The sequence below is a fragment of the Agelaius tricolor genome, unplaced genomic scaffold, assembly GCF_023055355.1.
Source record: "Agelaius tricolor isolate 1412-34295 unplaced genomic scaffold, bAgeTri1.0.p SCAF_17, whole genome shotgun sequence".
NCBI classification, from domain to species: domain Eukaryota; kingdom Metazoa; phylum Chordata; class Aves; order Passeriformes; family Icteridae; genus Agelaius; species Agelaius tricolor.
The window spans coordinates 18,360,232-18,378,354 of NW_027269277.1; the positions used below are offsets into that span (position 1 = coordinate 18,360,232).

General features: G+C 49.7%; 1 protein-coding gene across 13 annotated transcripts in view; it reads right to left on the bottom strand.

The window, feature by feature from the left end:
- The window catches only part of ARHGEF9 (Cdc42 guanine nucleotide exchange factor 9), a 179,611-nt gene that overhangs the window by 18,568 nt on the left and 142,920 nt on the right, over window positions 1-18,123 (bottom strand). For all 13 annotated transcript variants that reach the window (XM_071442758.1, XM_071442770.1, XM_071442759.1 and 10 more), the window contains exons 8-9: window positions 2,587-2,830; window positions 1,875-1,943 (exon numbers count right to left, since the gene is read on the bottom strand). In XM_071442758.1, the coding sequence (XP_071298859.1) occupies window positions 1,875-1,943; window positions 2,587-2,830 (313 nt within the window). The remainder of the gene's footprint in view (window positions 1-1,874; window positions 1,944-2,586; window positions 2,831-18,123) is intronic.

An 18,123-nucleotide genomic window follows, 5' to 3' on the forward strand; every position in this document is an offset into this window, starting at 1 on the left:
GTGCCTTTTGTTGGGTCTTGGGCACAGGACAAACCACAGAGTAACAAAACTAAGAGTTCTCAGTGTCAATATTTAATTTAATCAACCTGAGACTGGGCTATGATCACCACAGTGTAGGGCAAAGCATACAGAGCTACATTTCTAATGACCCTATTTGTTGTTTTTCAGATTTCACATCCTAAAACCAACCAGGCTGTGCTTAACTCAGGGCTGGGGTGGGACTGAACTGTCTGGCTCGAGGACTTAATCCCATAAACAGAACTGCAAGTGCCACAGCCTAAGCTCGTTCTTCACCACAGAAATGCTGACTGCTGTTTTAGGAGCTAATGAATTTCATAGTCCGAGAAGCCCAAGATAACAACCCCTCCTTTTCCATCTCAGAGAGAAAGAGAGAGAAAGACAAAGAGAGCAGACAGAGAGCAATTGCTGTGTAAGACACAAGTCCTGTCAGGCAGATTGTATTTGTCAGGATGCAAGTCCAGTAATTTACGTGGGAATACTGGCAGGCATGCTCAGGCACCTCCCAACTGTGTCACTTACTGGCTGAGCAGTACAATTATTAATTAATACCTCTATTAATTAATAATATAATGAACTGAACAGCAGCAATAATTGAACCTGGTTTTGTCATGGCAGTCATGCAAGTCAGGCTCTCTCATGGTGCAGCTCCACGAGCCCTGTGGATGCTCCCGTGCTGAGGGACAGACATGCAGGTGCTGAGGGGCTGTGGCAGGGGCACGGGGACACTGTGAGGCACCTGGGCCTGCTCTGGGTGTGCACACTCTGAGCTTAGAACATCTGGCCAGGAGAGTTTTTAGAGAACATCTCAGGAGACAACAGAAGAAGTTAGTAGAGAGGAGAAGACTGATGACAATGGAGAGACACAGCAAACCAAGGAGTTCACAGCTGGCCTGGCAAACCACTCCTGGACCAGCAAAGCCAGTAGACAACACACAGGTGAGGCAGAAAGCAAAGAGCTCCTTCAGCTTCTGCAAAACCCCCCAAAACATCTGCACAGAGCGGGGACCAACCTGCCTGCACCTGACCTGAGCCAAGCCTTGAGGAGCTCTCTCAAAACCCACTTGTAGGCCTACTTGTGCTATGGTACTTTGGTAACAAATCAATACATCCAAGACTGTGTGAAGCTTTGGAGAACTTGAGGAATGAACTCTCTGACCTTCCCTCTGTGTTGAGTATTTCAAAACCTGTAGCTGCAAGAGTTATTGCAAGAGAGAATTAAGCTGGCTTTGGCCAGTTGAGGCTCTGCCTAACACCAGGCAGGGCACTGCTCAGCTGGCTGCAGCCTGCCTGGCTGGGGAAATGAATCTGACATTCCAGAGGTACAGTGTCTTTACTAAAATTCTTTATTTCCTAGCGTTGATGCTACTGTGCTGTCTTAAAAAAGTTACAGGCAGCCCCAGGAAACAAGAGTGTCCCTTTCCTTTCCAGCAGCAGGAAAGGGGTACTCCCTCCCCAGTTCCAGCATTTTAGCAATTTTTTTTCTTTTTTTTTTTTTGCTAATGGGAGACTTTGGGAATTAGCAGAACCTCTACACACCTCCGCACTCACTCCCATTTCAGCCTGAGATAAACAACTGAGATAGATTTCTGCCCCCAAGGACAGCTTCTGGACATCAGACTGGAGACACGAGATCAAATTCATCTCTGGTGCAGTTCCACTGGCTTTCAACCACCTTCGACCAGAGATTAATTTGGCCCACAGATACATTAAGGAAGGATACAAAGCACAAACGGTATTTGATATAAAAAGAGAAGGGAGGGGAAGTTGAGGGGACGCTGGATCCCAGCCCAGCAGGATTCAGCCCAGCCCGCTCCACCCTCACATCACCAGGCACAGAGCGTGTTGCCGGTTACCTTTTTGCTTACTGACTTTCTTTACTGTCATTGCCGCTTGCCGCTTTTGATTCTCAGAAATTTCAAAGCCTGGAAAAGGGAACACGGCAAACACAATTCAGAAGGTTGCTCACAAAGCCTCACTTCCTTTTGGGGAGGGGGATGCTCTGCCCTGTTTGCAAACACGGAATGCTCTGGGTGTTCTACTGAAAATCAACTCTTCCTTGGCCTCCTTCTAATCTCACTTGTGCAGGGGCTGGATGAAAAGTAAGATTAGAGACATTTTTATTTATATAGTGTCATAAATATGCCCAGTGCTTTAGAACTGAGCAACAAACTGAGCGTGGACTGACACTGCTCACAGTCAGTTTAGGGGCTGGTGCAAGGGAAGGGCTGTCACTGATTTTGCTGCCTCCCTCTGCATGAAACATCCCCAACCAGAGCAGGAGGGTGCAGCCAGGAGACCCTGAGGTGGATGGCCAGAGACTTCCCTCTCCCACACACCCACAGAGCTCCAGGCTTGAGCTATGGGCAGAATTTGTTTATTGAGGGCCAAAAAGAACAGTAACTGAGCTGGAAAGAGACCTATTTGTGACTAGGAGAGCAACCAAAGACATTCCAACAAGGTTAAACTGTAATTCTACCACAAAGAAAATATGGGCTCCTCCACACATTGGGGCTGAATTAAACACTACCAACAACCTCCTTCCAGATTCATTTCCACATTCCTCACCTATCTTTTCATCTTCTTTTACCATCTTCCTTTCTTCTCTGAAAGCTCTAAGCCATCGTAACTTCTCCTCCAGTTTCTTGGCAAAGAATAAGTGCATTTCCTCAGTCTCCTTGTTATGCAGTTTGAAGGCATTCTTCATGCTGACATTGAAGTCATCATCTCTCCCATCTTCTATATCCACCACTTCATATTTATCCATGTCTATGCGCCCTTTGTAATACAGGATATCCCTTCGGATCAGATCCTGCGCAGGGAAAAGGAGACAGGGATTGTGGTGAGACCTCATGGAGAGCCTGAGCTCAGCAGGGAATTCCTGGGAGAGCTGAGGGAGAGAAAGAAGTGATGGTGAAACCTGGTCAGATCCTTCAGTTCCTTGAAGAGCTGAGGGAGAGAAAGAAATGATGGGGTGAAACCTGGTCAGGTCCTTCAGTTCCTGGAAAAGCTGAGGAAAAGAAAGAAGGGATGGTGAAACCTGGTCAGATTCTTCAATTCCTGGAAAAGCTGAGGAAAAGAAAGAAGGGATGGTGAAACCTGGTCAGGTTCTTCCAGCCTCACCTCTGTGAACACATCTCTTGTTGGCCAAAGAGGGCAGACCATAGGCAGAGAGGAACAAAACACACATCCCTGAGCTCCAAAATTCAGTTTGTAGGCACAAAGAAATGTCTCTGAGTAGCTGCCATGTTCCAGCATTTCCACATGGGAGGTTCTGCTCCACAGGGTAAGAAATGTGAGGCCCAGGCCTGGCAGGGGCCCAGCAGGCTGTGCACACACACCTGGAGCCATCACTGCTCTGGCAGCACAGTCCAGATCTGTTTTCCACACACATTCCCTCTCCCATTTGGGACTGCTCTCTGCCCCTTCTCCTTGGGGCCCATCTCCCATTCACACCCAGCTCACTGCTGAGAACCCACCCTGATTCCCAGCTCACAGCACTCCCAACCTACCTCTGGTCTCATCCCACCCTGGATGTAACCTCTTGATCCAGCTTAGTTTTTTTTTTTTCTTTTTCTCTCCTTGGTAGTTATAACCTTTTCAACCAAACCTGTTCACACTCACCTCCTTTCTCAGTTGGGTATTCCCTGTTTTTCAGCAACAGCTCATTTCTCTGCATTGGGAAGGGAAAAGCAAATTCCCCATTGGCCCCACACAGCCTGTCCCTGTTATCTCAGATAACAGAAGATGATCATCAGAAAACAGAATGTTAATTCTCTAGTCATGGCCACACAAGGTGATTCAATTTATTTAAAACCAAATTCAGCAAAACAATGAAGATTTACTTCCTCTAACCACTCTCAAAAGTATCTTAATATTTAGGTATATTAAATCAATTTAACCTAAACAGCTTTGGATTTTTCAGAGTGCCCTAAAGATAAATGCTATGTCAAAGGATTCATTTGAGAGGAAAAATGAAGGCAATATACAACATTTATTTATTGAAATAATATTTAGCAGTGAGGCTTTTTCAAGATAAGCAGTAGGTATTATTTTAAACAAATTAATCTTGGAAAATAAACTCCACATCATAATGATTTAGCAAACTTCTCATGAATCTGCCAGACAGTATTAACTATCACAAGAATGGCCAGAAGCTCACAGGCTTTAAATCCTGACTCCTTCTTCTGGAATGCTCTGGGCAGGCGGGGAGGAATTCCATTAACAAATATCTTGTACAAAAACCTTCCTCTGTTATAGGCCTGAAATAGTGATAGTCCAAAACATAAGAAAAAGGTATTTCAGGCTGAATAGGCAACCGAAAATCATTTCAGTCTCATCCTAACTTAGGCAATTGTTTCTTTCCCTCGGTGCTGTGGAAAGGCTGCAAGAGGCACAGGGAGCTGATCAATCAGTCAATGCCACACAGTGTCTAACAGGGCTTGTTCTCATAGAGAGCATTTATCTGCACCACCTTCTCAAAAACACCTGATGGCAAAGCTCTCAGCAGCAAGATGAGCTCCTTACATCAGCTGCACAGCAGCTGCTCCCCTCCCCAGTGCTGCTGGGAACTTCCAGAACCAGCCCCAACAGACCACACTCCTGTGAGGATGGATCCAGTGCACCTTCCCAGGCAATCTTCATGATTGTGGAGAGATTTGTTCATAAAGTATTCAAGAATCACCAGTCACAAGCTCTGAAAATCTCAGGCTCTGTGCACTGCCTGGGCAGGATAACCAACAGGACCAAAGGAACAGAGCCAGCCTGTGAACAAACTTGTGAACTAATCTCTAATCCTAGAGATCAATAATTTCTTCATTTCTCTCATCCTAACTCTATCATTTATTCCTGGATAAATTGGAACTGTTGGAACCCTGGATGCTGAGAATTTTAAACTTTCTGGGCTGAAAGGCACAGACCCACAAGAGTATTACATTTGACCTGAGGCTGTGGGCAAGGCTTCCAAAATTGATTGATAGCACTGGGATTGTGGGTGTGGAGTTTGAATAGAAGTGTGTTATATCACAGGGTGGAAACCTTAGAGTTTAAGGTTTTTGAATATAAATAATAAATAAATAAATAAATAAATAAACTGCATTCTTTCCTTCTACACACACTAAACACATTTTCCCCATCTTATCTCCCCAATTTTGACTCAGAAAACATTATGAGCTATTTTTAACAGCTACTGCCAAGGGAATGCTTTACCAGCTTTGTGCTTCCAGAGGACACAGTCCATAGGTTTGGACATGTCTGACTGAGCTGGTCCACACATTTCTCCTCCTGGGATGCAGCAGGAGCTGCCCTGTCTCCAGGGAGGCTCCTGAGCTGCTGAGCACTGGATGTGAAGATAAAGGTGCTGCCCAGGAGCTCCTGAAGGAGCAGTGAGGAGATAATGGAATCCTCCAAGTGCCTCTGGAGATGAAATGGCCCCACAGGTTTTTGCTGGGGAAATGCAGGAGGGGGGAAGCAGCAGCTCAGCTGCAGAGGAGGAAACACCGAGGTCTGGCCTTGAGCTGAGAAGGGACACAACAACAGCACAAAGCTCCTGTCTGCCACTTCCACTGTCACTGGGAGAAGGAATTCAATAATGACTCCAGAAGAAATTAATTATCTTTTCTCCCAATGCCTTCCTAGAAGAAGAACCATTCCTCACTTGTGGCCACGAACTCCACACTGGTACCCAGAATTTATAAGAGACTTTATTCCCCACACAAACATCTCATGAGAAGCACGTGCCTGGACATGGAAGACTTTGTCCACAGCTGGTTCCAGAAAGTTCAGTCCACAGATTAACAACTGTAACTGGATATTTGCATTTTTAATGTGCTCGGCATTTCCTATTATCATTCTCCCTTCTTCTTGACAACACTCAGTGAATGGATATTATTTTTCAACTGACTAAATTTTAACACCCATAATATGGGAAGCACAATAATTATTTGATCCATGGCTATTTTATCACAGCTTTTAAACAATAAAAGACACTACTCAGCTCCTTAGTGAAGCATGGCCCTCTCCAAACACCTTGCAGTGTAACTGAGCTCAAGAAAATGCAGGTACTCATCAGCCAATAGCAGACAGCAAACAAGGCCAAACCCTTGTTTTGAGGAACTTTTTATGCACATGGACAAGAGGAAATGGAGAGAGCACAGAGGCCATGAAGGGATGCTGCTGGTGGGCTCTGCCAGGTGCAGTGCTCAACCTGCTGCTCCTCACACCACTCTGCCCAGCACAGTTCTGTGCTTTTCCCAGCATCTCCATGGAGCCAAAGAAAAGATGAGATTAAGGAAAGCACTGTGAGGCTGAGGAGGGAAATGGATTGTTCCACCAGCCTGGTGTAAGCACTGCATGGCAGGAGGACAAAGCAGATCCGTGCACAAAAATGGAGATTTATCTGCTGCAGAAGCTGAGAGGAGCTCTGGCTTTGTGAGGACAGCAATGCTGCTCCTGCTCCTGCTTATCTCTGAAGGTCCTCACTTCAATCCTCACACAGGGCACCACCAAATGTCAATTCTTTAACTCTTCTGCCTCTGTCAAGGTCGGTGTTTGCTGTTCAGACTCAGATGTTTATTATTTCTTAACTATATCACATCCTACAACTCTGAGTTCTACAGCATTCTACTAACAAGCTACAAAATTGCTAACTGTCTTTCTCTCTTTTAAGGCTAAACTATCCAATTAAGAAATGACACCTAAATTATTTTCACTTTTAACCCAATAACTAATCACTCATGTCCTGCAGTGCAGACTTTTTGATCCAATTGCACAAAACCACCCAAACCCATGGAGAAGAAGGTGGAGAAGAAGGTGGAGAAGAACAACTAGCCACCACCCTAAAACCTCCATCTTGCCTGATATATATTGCTATATTCTAAACCCTTCAACTCTAAGTTTTCCGCCCTGTGACATTACATGCTTCTATTCAAACTCCACACCCACAATCCCAGTGCTATCAATCAATTTTGGAAGCCTTCTCCACAGCCTCAGGTTGAATGCAGTGTTCTCTTGGGGGTCTGTGCCTTTCAGCCCAGAAAGTTTAAAATTCTCAGCATCCAGGGCTCCAACAGTTATCCAGGGATAAATGAGAGAGTTAGAATGTGAGAAATGAAGACATTATTCATCTCTAGGATATAACTTTGTTCACAGGCTGGCTCTGTTCCTTTGGTCCTGTGTATTATCCTGCCCATGGCTCAGCCAGGGTGACCATGGGCTGCTCTGCACTGGCCAGTTCTGAATTTCATACAAGATTATTTCTTGTAGTTAAATCAGCCAAGACCAAGAAAATACAGAAACCCCAAAAAAGACTCTCAAAACCTTATCAGTGGGGAAAGGCCAAAGAAATGGAGCTGTTTAATGTAGAAAGGCCATAACTAAAGAGGAATGTGCTGTTGGTATTCCAGCTACTCCTCTTTTAAGGAGGCTGGTGATCAGTTATTCTCCATTTTGATTGTGGCTTGGCTTAATTTACCACAAGGGAGAACAGGATTAGAAACTTGAGAAAAAAAAATGTTTTTATCTAGAAGAGTAGTTAAACCCTAGAACAGACAAAATAGGGAAGTCTTGGGACAGCATTCCTGGGGGATTTTCAAAAGAAGATTAGACAAACATCCATCAGAGATGATCTGAGTGTGCTGAATCCTGCCAAGGGAATAGCTGCTCTCCTGGGCTCCTGCAGCTGCATGGAGTGAGAGGAGGAGCTGGATGGAGCAGGGCTGGGAGCAGTGGGATGAGCAGGACCTGGGGCACTGTGGGGCCATTGCAGGAGCAGCAGGAGCACAGACCTGCAGCCTCTGCAGAGCACCCAGCCTGCCTGCCTGCCTCGAAAGGAAATTGATGCATCTGGGTCATTTGCACTTATTTGTCTAAATATGATCTTTTTTTACCCTACAGCTTCTACGATTTCCTTTTCTTCCCCTCGCTGAGGTTAATTAAGCTCTTCTGAATAATGCTCTGCAGTCTGTTCACGTAATCTGTACTGAGGATTCACAGGGAAAAGATGAAGCCAAAAAAAGTGGTTTGACAGGAGCACAAAGCAAAGTTCTGACATGTTACATAAGCCCCCCACAGCTCTGCTCTCCGGGTGCTGGGTTTTGTGGCCATGCTTGGGGCTGGCCCTGCCTTGGGACCTGCCTGTGCCACCCCCTCTGCCCCCAGCACTGTCCCCTCCTGGAAGGGGGAAGGTGACTTCATGTAACTGTGCTTGGAAGGAAAGGAGTCTCCTTTGTGGCCATCATGAGGAAAGCAAGGCTGAGCTTTATTGGAAAACCTGGACACTGGGAATGGCTCCCACAATGAATTATGCTCCTCTTGGAGTGGATTTAGACACCTGCAGGAAGGATTGCACCTGTAAATCACTGGTCAGTAGCTCTTTGAGTCCTACTTGTCTTCTGTACTGCTTCTCCTGCTCGCCAGTTTTCATCTCCTTTTTCTGCCCCACTAGTGCAGAGCACAGCTCCTTGTACCTGGGGAGAGGAAAGCTCAAACCCCCCTGGGACACTCAAGGGAAAAAGAACAATAATGACAAGGAGGGCAATCTGCAGTCACCAGTGCAAAATGGCATCACCAAAAGCCATTCAGAGGTTTCAGCAGCACCCAAGGAGGAAATGAGCCCTCCAGAGCCTTCCCCATCCTCATGGCTTCCTCTGGATGCTCTCCAATGGCTAAATGTCTTTTTTCTATTGTTGTGCCCAAAAGTGCCCCAGCACTGGAGGTGAGGCCACCCCAGGCCAGGGCAGAGCAGGACAATGCCCTCCCTGGCCCAGGACAGGGATGTCCCTCAAGGCTCCAATGTTCTCCCTGGCCCAGGACAGGGATGTCCCTCATGGCTCCAATGCCCTCCCTGGCCCAGGACAGGGATGTCCCTCATGGCTCCAATGTCCTCCCTGGCCCAGGACAGGGATGTCCCTCATGGCTCCAATGCCCTCCCTGGCCCAGGACAGGGATGTCCCTCATGGCTCCAATGTTCTCCCTGGCCAGGACAGGGATGTCCCTCATGGCTCCAATGCCCTCCCTGCCCAGGACAGGGATGTCCCTCATGGCTCCAATGCCCTCCCTGGCCCAGGACAGGGATGTCCCTCATGGCTCTGGGGCCCGCCCTGGCCCAGGACAGGGATGTCCCTCATGGCTCCAATGTTCTCCCTGGCCCAGGACAGGGATGTCCCTCATGGCTCCAATGTCCTCCCTGGCCCAGGACAGGGATGTCCCTCATGGCTCCAATGCCCTCCTGGCCCAGGACAGGGATGTCCCTCATGGCTCTGGGGCCCTCCCTGGCCCAGGACAGGGATGTCCCTCATGGCTCTGGGGCACTGCTGATGTTCTGTAAAGCTGGTGGGGATGGAGTGATGATCCCTCCAGCAGCACAGGGCACCCAAGGAGGAAACAAGCTCCTGAGGGGAGCTGGCCTGATCTCAGAGCTCCATCCCACGTGTGCAGCACTCCAGGAGTTCCATATTCCCCCATTAACTCCTGAGTGTGGGGTGTACAGGGGTGCATGGGGAGGCCTCAGGCAAGGGTTTGGGTTTAGGATGGTGCCTTTTCTCAGGAGCTGTGGTTTACCCTGTGCTGGGTCACACTCCACTTCTCATGCACAGAAATCATCCTTGAGGCACAAATAGGGAAAGAGCCATTTCCAGCCTGAGTCATCAGATCCCTCTCAGGAGCTGACAGGAGATGCCAGCCACAGAATCATCCATTACAAGCTCCTCTCTGCACATGTGGGTTATTGGTGCTCCTGTTTATCAAACCCTGCATATTCCAGTGGCAAAGGAGTCTCAGAATGACTCGAGGAGGAATTATGTGTTCTGAGGGCATGGATGCAGCCAGGCCCTGGGAGGGCAGCTCCTGGGGCTCCAGTGAAATGACATTCCTCCCTCAGCCCTCCCCCATCTCTACCATGGGATAATGATACTTATTTATTGTATAGATCAATGGGGAGCTCTAAATAATCAGTGAGGCACACACTGGAGGCTCTGATGGTGGATCTCTAACAGCTCAGAGCTGTGTGGGAACAGCTCAGCATTTCCCATGCCTTGGGATCAGAGCTGGCAGAGCCCAGGGAAGCAGAGAAGGCCTGTGGGCAGCACAGCACAGCCCCTCCAGCCCTGAGAGGCACAGGGAGGAGGAGGAAGAGAAAACACGGTGGCTCTTCCAACAGGGATCATCACTCCATCCCCACCAGCTTTACAGAACATCAGCAGTGCCCCAGAGCCTTGAGGGACATCCCTGTCCTGGGCAGGGAGGACATTGGAGCCTTGAGGGACATCCCTGTCCTGGGCCAGGGAGGGCATTGGAGCCTTGAGGGACATCCCTGTCCTGGGCCAGGGAGGGCATTGTCCTGCTCTGCCCTGGCCTGGGGTGGCCTCACCTCCAGTGCTGGGGCAGTTTTGGGCACAACAATATAAAAAAGACATTTAGCCATTGGAGAGCATCCAGAGGAAACCACAAGGATGGGGAAGGCTCTGGAGGGACCTGGAGGAGCAGCTGAGGGCCCTTGTCTTGTTCAGCTGGAGGAGACTGAGGGGAGACCTCAGTGAGGTCTCTGACATCCTCCCAAGGGGCAGCAGAGGGACAGCTCTGATCTCTTCACTGGTGACCAGGACAGCACCCAGGGAAGGGCTGGAGCTGTGCCAGGGCAGGTTTAGGTTGGATTTTAGGGCAAGGTTCTGCCCCCAGAGGGTGCTGGCACTGCCCAGGCTCCCCAGGGAATGGGCACAGCCCCGAGGCTGCCAGAGCTCCAGGAGGGGTTGGGCAGCACTGCCAGGGATGCCCAGGGTGGGGCTGTTGGGGGTCTGGGCAGGGATGAAAAGCAGCAATCCCTGCAGATCACCTCAGCAGAGATGAGTGCCCCCAGTGCCCAGGGGAGCAGAGCCAGCCCAGGATGAGGCTGGCACAGAGCCAGCCCTGCCTGGGGAGCAGCTGCCATGGAAGGGTGATGACCAGTGAACAGTTGGTGCTGGAATTAGGCAAAGACTAAGCCAGGGCTCCCAGCAACTGCACCCAAACACCAGCTCATGCTTTGGGAAAGGCAGAGCTTGGGAAGAGGCTGAGTTGCCTTTTGCACTGAGTTGTGGGTGAGTCTCAGACCCCTCTCTGTGATTTCCCACTGCTCTGGGCACTGACTGCAGAGCAGAGGAGCAGAGTTATCCAATGTACTCCTGAAATTTGTCCTGATTTTCCTGCTGGCCTGCTCTGTCCCTCCCCTCTGCCCAGGCTGCCGTGAGCAATGAGAGCATGGCACGCTGCCACTCTGCCATGTCTTTGGGTAGCTTTAGTCATGAAGGCTTTCAACGTTCTTTGACTTTTAAAAAAAAGATTCTGAGCCTACATTTTTAAAGTCTAATTTACCTTACAGAGAGCCTTTGACGAAAGCAGCCCAGCCTGCTCTCCATGAACACCAAGGGGACAGTTTTCTGTAGCATTTGTACATTTAATTTAACCCTACAGTGGCTGAGTGCTCAGGTGGGACAGTAACAGTGACACATGGTGGAGCTCAGTGCAGCACCACATTGGGCCTCTCAGTCCAAATGAGACCCTAAAGCTCAATGAACCCTTTGGAGTGTTTTTGTCCTAAATATTCTTGATATCAGGAAACAAATCCAAGCCCTGCTAAGAGTTTGGATGCCAGAGCCTGTGAGCTTTGCTCTGAGCCCTTGGACACAGCATCTAAGGTCATCACCAAAAGCCATCCAGGGGTTTCAGCAGCACAGGGCACCCAAGGAGGAAATGAGCTCCTGAGGGGACCTGGCCTGGTCCCAGAGCTCCATCCCACGTGTGCAGCACTCATGAGACACACCCTGGAAGGCTCTGATGGTGGATCTCTAACAGCTCAAAGCTGTGTGGGCTGGGCTGAGGGAAATGGGGTCTGCTCAGCCCAGCCAGGAATGAGCTAAAGGGTGGATCCTATCAGGGACAGGGGGATGTCACCACCACCTCCCCAAAGCCCTCTCAGCCACTCACCTCCCACCCCAAACCTGCCAGGAGCGTCCCTGGGGAGCTGAACTGCTGGCTCTCAGTGACTCCAACTGCACAAGGCCAGGGGAGGGAGGTCAGCACATCCCTGCCCAGTTCTTCAGCACATCCCTGACCAGTTCTTCAGCACATCCCTGTCCAGTTCAGCACATCCCTGCCCAACTCTTCAGCACATCCCTGCCCAGTTCAGCACATCCCTGCCCAGTTCTTCAGCACATCCCTGCCCAACTCTTCAGCACATCCCTGACCAGTTCAGCACATCCCTGCCCAACTCTTCAGCACATCCCTGCCCAGTTCAGCACATCCCTGCCCAGTTCTTCAGCACATCCCTGCCCAGTTCTTCAGCACATCCCTGCCCAACTCTTCAGCACATCCCTGACCAGTTCAGCACATCCCTGCCCAACTCTTCAGCACATCCCTGCCCAGTTCAGCACATCCCTGACCAGTTATTCAGCACATCCCTACCCAGTTCAGCACATCCCTGACCAGTTATTCAGCACATCCCTACCCAGTTCAGCACATCCCTGACCAGTTCTTCAGCACATCCCTGACCAGTTCAGCACATCCCTGACCAGTTCAGCACATCCCTGCCCAGTTATTCAGCACATCCTTGCCCAGTTCTTCAGCACATCCCTGACCAGTTATTCAGCACATCCCTGCCCAGTTATTCAGCACATCCCTGCCCAGCTATTCAGCACTGTCTGGCTCCTGAGCAGGGAGGACACATTGGACTCATCCTCAGCAGCTCTGTGGAGCTGCACTGTGGGATCCCAGAGGGGAGGGCTGGGGCTCACAGCGTTTGTGGCAGTGCTGTTCTCACTCCATGGATTCAGTGGAGCACCACTGGCATTCTGGTGCCTTCTTCCACCCTTGTTCAATCCCTCTGGCTGCAGAGCAGCCAGGTGAGGGTGAGTGCCTTTCCAAAGGACTGATGGCAGGAGGAGATGTGTAGGAATGTGTTCCTTCTTGATGGAGTGACCAAACTATCCTTTGTCTCCTTAAAAAGGAAAAAAGCCCAGAAGTTTCTCTCCTCAATTAGGTAAAAGACACCTCATAGGACCTGGGGGAATTCACCTCAAACTTAAGGACAGCCAGCTGGACAGAAGCCAAAAAGTCCCACCTGGGCAATTTACTAGAAAGAGAAGAGAACAAAGGAACTAATGGCTATTGTGAGGTGTTTTACCAGGAGCAAGAACCTCTTGCACCTGGCTTGGGTTTTCTCTGTAAAGAGCTTTGTTATTTTGCCTTTTATTAAAACTTTTCTGTTTCCAACAGTACCACAAAAGCCATCCTGCTGATTTTATGCCATCTGAGCTATCACAGGTATGATACAGATCTCCAGGAGCTGATGAGACCTGGCTGGAGGAGACCCCTATATCAGAGCTGGGAAACCCTTGTGCAGCCAGGTCACTGCTCTGCTGGCTCCCCAGGGGCTCCACATGCTGCTGATGAAAGGCCACAGCAGCAGGGGTAAGTTTTCAGCTCTGCAGTTTGCCTGTGGGCCAAATTGACACCCAGTGCCATTCCAGGAGGGGTAAGTGAGGCACAGAGCGTTTTGCAGAACATCCTGACAATCTGTATGGTCACAGGAGGCTAAAAACAAGGACTGAATGTGGATGTGGCACTCAGTGCCATGGTTTAGTGGAGGTGTTAGGGCATGGGTTGGACTAGATGATCTTTAAGGTTTCTTCCAACACATCATTCCGAGAATTCTAAGAATTCTGTGAACCTGATCCCTGCCCAGACAACAACACAGAGGTGGAGAACTCCAAATTCAGCCCTTTTTGCCTTTTAGCACTCCTCCTGCTGCCTCCTGCAGTCCCTTTGGATCCTGCTCTTCCCTCTCTGCTCCCCCCAGGCAGTGGAAGGGCAGCAGGTTCCAGGTCAGCATGGGCCCCTGTGGCACTGTGACATTGTGGGACACTGTGACATGAGCCCCTGTGGCACTGTGACATTGTGGGACATTGTGTTATGGGCCCCTGTGGCACTGTGACATTGTGGGACACTGTGTCATGGGCCCCTGGGACACTGTGACATGAGGCCCTGGTACATTGTGTCATGAACCCCTGTGGCCTGTGACATGAACCTCTGTGGTACTGTGACATTGTGGGACATTGTGTCATAAGGCCCTGTGACACTGTTACATGAGCCCCTGTGGCACTGTGACATGGGCCCCTGTGGCATTGTGACATGAGCCCCTGTGGCACTGTGTCATAGGCCCCTGTGGTACTGTGACATGAGGCCCTGTGGCACTGTGACATGGGCCCCTGTGGCACTGTGACATTGTGGGACACGGTGTCATGAGCCCCTAGGACACTGTGACATTGTGGGACACTGTGTCACGAGGCCCTGTGGCACTGTGACATGAGGCCCTGGGACATTGTGTCATGAGCCCCTGTGGCACTGTGACATTGTGGGACACTGTGTCATGAGGGCCTAGGACACTGTGACATTATGGGACACTGTGACATGAGCCCTTGTGGCACTGTGTCATTGTGGGACACTGTGTCATGGGCCCCTGTGGCACTGTGACATGAGCCCCTGTGGCACTGTGACATTGTGGGACACTGTGTCATGGGCCCCTGTGGCACTGTGACATTGTGGGACACTGTGTCATGGGCCCCTGGGACACTGCTCAGGGCACGTCACCTGCACGGCCCTGCAAAGGCTCACCCAACATTCCAGGCTGTGGGATTATTCACAGCAATGTTTTCTTCCCTGAGTACCCCCACCTGAAAGCTGCAGTGCTGTTTCATAATTGGTTTTAATTGCTGGACTTGCCTTCCTTGGCTACCTGCTGGCCAAGGGACTGGTGAAGCATCCAAATTCCCTTCCCTGCCCTGTGGTCCCACAGAAACCTCCTGCCTGCAGACAGCCCCAGCTGGGCAAGAGCACAGGGGTCTGTCAGCAGGGCTGGGGCAGCCCTGCTCTCTAAAAACTTCATTTCACACCTTGTGACCAAGCCACTGTGTTCTCTTTGGTTGTCTCCATGCCCACCTCATGGGATCATGGAATGTCCTGGGTTGGAAGGAACCCACAAGGATCCTCAGAGCCCAACTCCTGGCCCTGCACAGGACACCCCAGGAATCCCCCAGCTCCAGCAGCAGGCTGTGCCTGTCAGGCCAGCACTGAGTCTCTTCTGAGCTGCTGAAACCCAGCCTGACCCATTTCCCCACTGCTGCAGGCTGGGCCCAGCCCTGACCCAAACCCTGGCATTTTGTGGAGATCTGTGTTACTGGGAGAAAAAGAGAAGAGCTTGGAGGTGCTGATGAAGTCAAAAACCCACTTAAAGTAATAAGAACTGTCCCAGGGCTGCTGTGTGTTTGCAAACAAGGTTTTGGCTGCTCCCACAGGCCCTCTTTAGCCTGCAATAAAAGCAGGGCCGTTGTTTTGGTGCAAAGATCACCTTGGTGTTTCCAACAGAAGCTACAAGGGAGCTAAACCTTCTGCCACTGAAAGGACTCAGAAATGTCTCTTTTATCTTCCCATTTGGAAACCTGGACTGCAATGGAGTCTGACAGGATTATTTTATTTACTCCATCTCCTGTAGCACCGCTATTTCTGGCTGCCTGTCTGGCTGCTGCTATTAAACTGGTCTCATTTTGCTTCCCATCCAACCTGCTCTGCTCAGGCAGCTCAAGGGAAGACAGCAACAGCAATAAACCACAAGCTGGAGCTTGCACTGCCTCCTGATTACAAGAGACACATAAAAAGCACAAATGAAAACTAAATGTGTTTCATGCAGTCACTGATCTTTCTGCACTGTCAGAAAACACTAAAGGGGCCCCATCAAGGACTGCTCAGATATTGGTGAAATAAAAGTGGAATTTAGAGCAGTAACTCTGTTAACCCTTCCTACTTCACACTGTCATTCCCAGCCTCATGCCACAGTGCCCTGGAGCCCATTGGGGGAATTCAAATTATTACCCAGAACAGAAAAAAGAAGATCCTCATCTGCTAAGAACCTCAAGCATCCCCAAAGTGATCATAATTAATGCTGTGTGTCACAGGCCTGGATGTTAAGTACCATGATTTGCAAATCTAAAGCATCTCTGTGTCAAACTCTCTCAACTTCAGGGTGATAAGGAAAGTGGACCCTGTGCCTTTAAGGCAACATCTTTGAGTGTTACCATCATCCAGGATTGCCTTCATTGCTTGGTAATTACGGCCAGCATCCCAGAATAGGCTTTTTAGTCCTGATTATACACATATGGCAAGGCACACTGAGGCACTGCTTCTTCCTGCCCAGCCTATTCCCTTCTGCCTTCCCAACAGGCAGCTCTGAATTAGGGTCTCCAACCAGTTCCTTGGGAAAGGCACCACCTTGTCCTCCTGCCCACGGCAGTGTCCCAGCCTGTGCTTCAGGAAACATCCATGGGAGAGTTTCACATTGATCCAACAGCTGAGAGTTACCTGGCTTTGCAAGGAAAACCTGGATCCTGAGCTCTCCCAGTGGCTCTGGAGCAGGAACTGCTGCATCCAGACTGGTGTTTCAGCACTCAGTCTGTGAAACCTGGAATAGCTGACAAGGCCATTTCATCTGATCAATCTCCTCACGGCCTGGCACCAGGTGAGCATTCAGTGGTGATGGTAGGAAGTGACCAGTGGCAAAATCTAAGCCAAAGAGACTTATCTGTAAAGCTTGAAAGCTATTTTTGTGAAAATGATCCCACACAAGTTGCTCTGCAAGGTGTTTGCCAGCAGGGAGAGGTGCCTGCCACACTCTCAGCTCCTCCACTTGCTGCAGCCCTAGGAAACCTTAGTGCAGCTTTCCTGCTTGGAAGAAAGACTTCAGTACACCCACAGTGGTGGAAATAACATCTGCCAAGCACATCTGAGCTCAGCCCTGGGTGATCACTCATTTCCCAAGCCAGGTCTCTGTCTGAAGGCGTGCTGGTCATGGAAATGCATCCAGGAATTCCCAGTCTTGCAGCAGGTGGGAAAAGCAGGCAACAACCAGGTGATAATGTCAGAAACAATCATGCTGAGAGTTATTCTCCCTCACAGAAATGCTTTGGCCAGGTGTCCAACAAAAAAAGGCCCTGAAACCTTGAAACATTTTCAGAAACCGAGAGAAAGGGGTGGCAAAGCCTCTGGAGAGCAGGGCCCAAGCAGAGCAGATGGGATTTGTTGGAAATGTGTTTCCCACTGCTGAGAGCAGGCAGCTGGACACTGGGAATACTGCAGAGCCAACAGTGTTCCTCAGCAGGGAGACCCCTCATCCCCCACTGCATCAACTGTGAGCAGGAACCTGCAGGGTGAGCCCAGGGGGAAAAGGTTTGGGGACAATGGAGCTCACAGGGAGTGCCAGCAGCAGAATTGTCACAGATTGATATCAATTGTCAGAGCTTGATATCAAACTCTGTCCCACCAGAACTCCTGTATCACCCTCCCCACCCACAGGATCCATCTGAATTACCAGGGGATGCAAACACCTTCAGAGGTGTGCAAGGAGAGGAGGATGTGCAGGTAACTGCAGTGAAGATCTGGAGGAGACAGAGATCCTGTCTGAAATGTGTATTTGCCTTCTAAAGCCACTCAGGATATTCCCATGCCTTCATCAAACTGAAGCATCTGTGGCATATTTAAATAAGGAATCAGCTCCTTATTTCTATTAAAAATCTCTTTGGGCCAACAAAGAGATAAAAATCACCATAATAATAAAAAGTATTTTCATATAGACTGTGTCATGATGAGGGATGTATCACACCTATTATTACACCTGAAGAAAACCCACAAATGTAGATTTTCTGAAGATTCACTGAGATTTGCCATCCTAAGTGGTTCCAAAGCTGCTCTCAGGTGTGTGTGGATCATATTCCACCCCTCAGTTTTAGAGTAGGGGATAAGGAAGGCTGGCCCTGGCCTCCCAAAGCTCGAGGTTAATGGTGCCTCCCTGAGGGGCCCCAGCCCTGAAGCAGAGCTGATCCTGCCTCTTGGGAGCTGTCAGGGGGGTCAAGACAGCACAGACTACACACCACTCACATTCATTTTATGTATGGGATGTGTGCTCCCAAAATGGAGCTAAAACTCCTCTGAATTCCAGACTTGGACACTCTTCTGAATAAAGGAAAGTGTGATCAGGATGGGAGAGCCCAGCTGGGACCTGATCTCCCCTCCTAGCCCAAGGCTAGA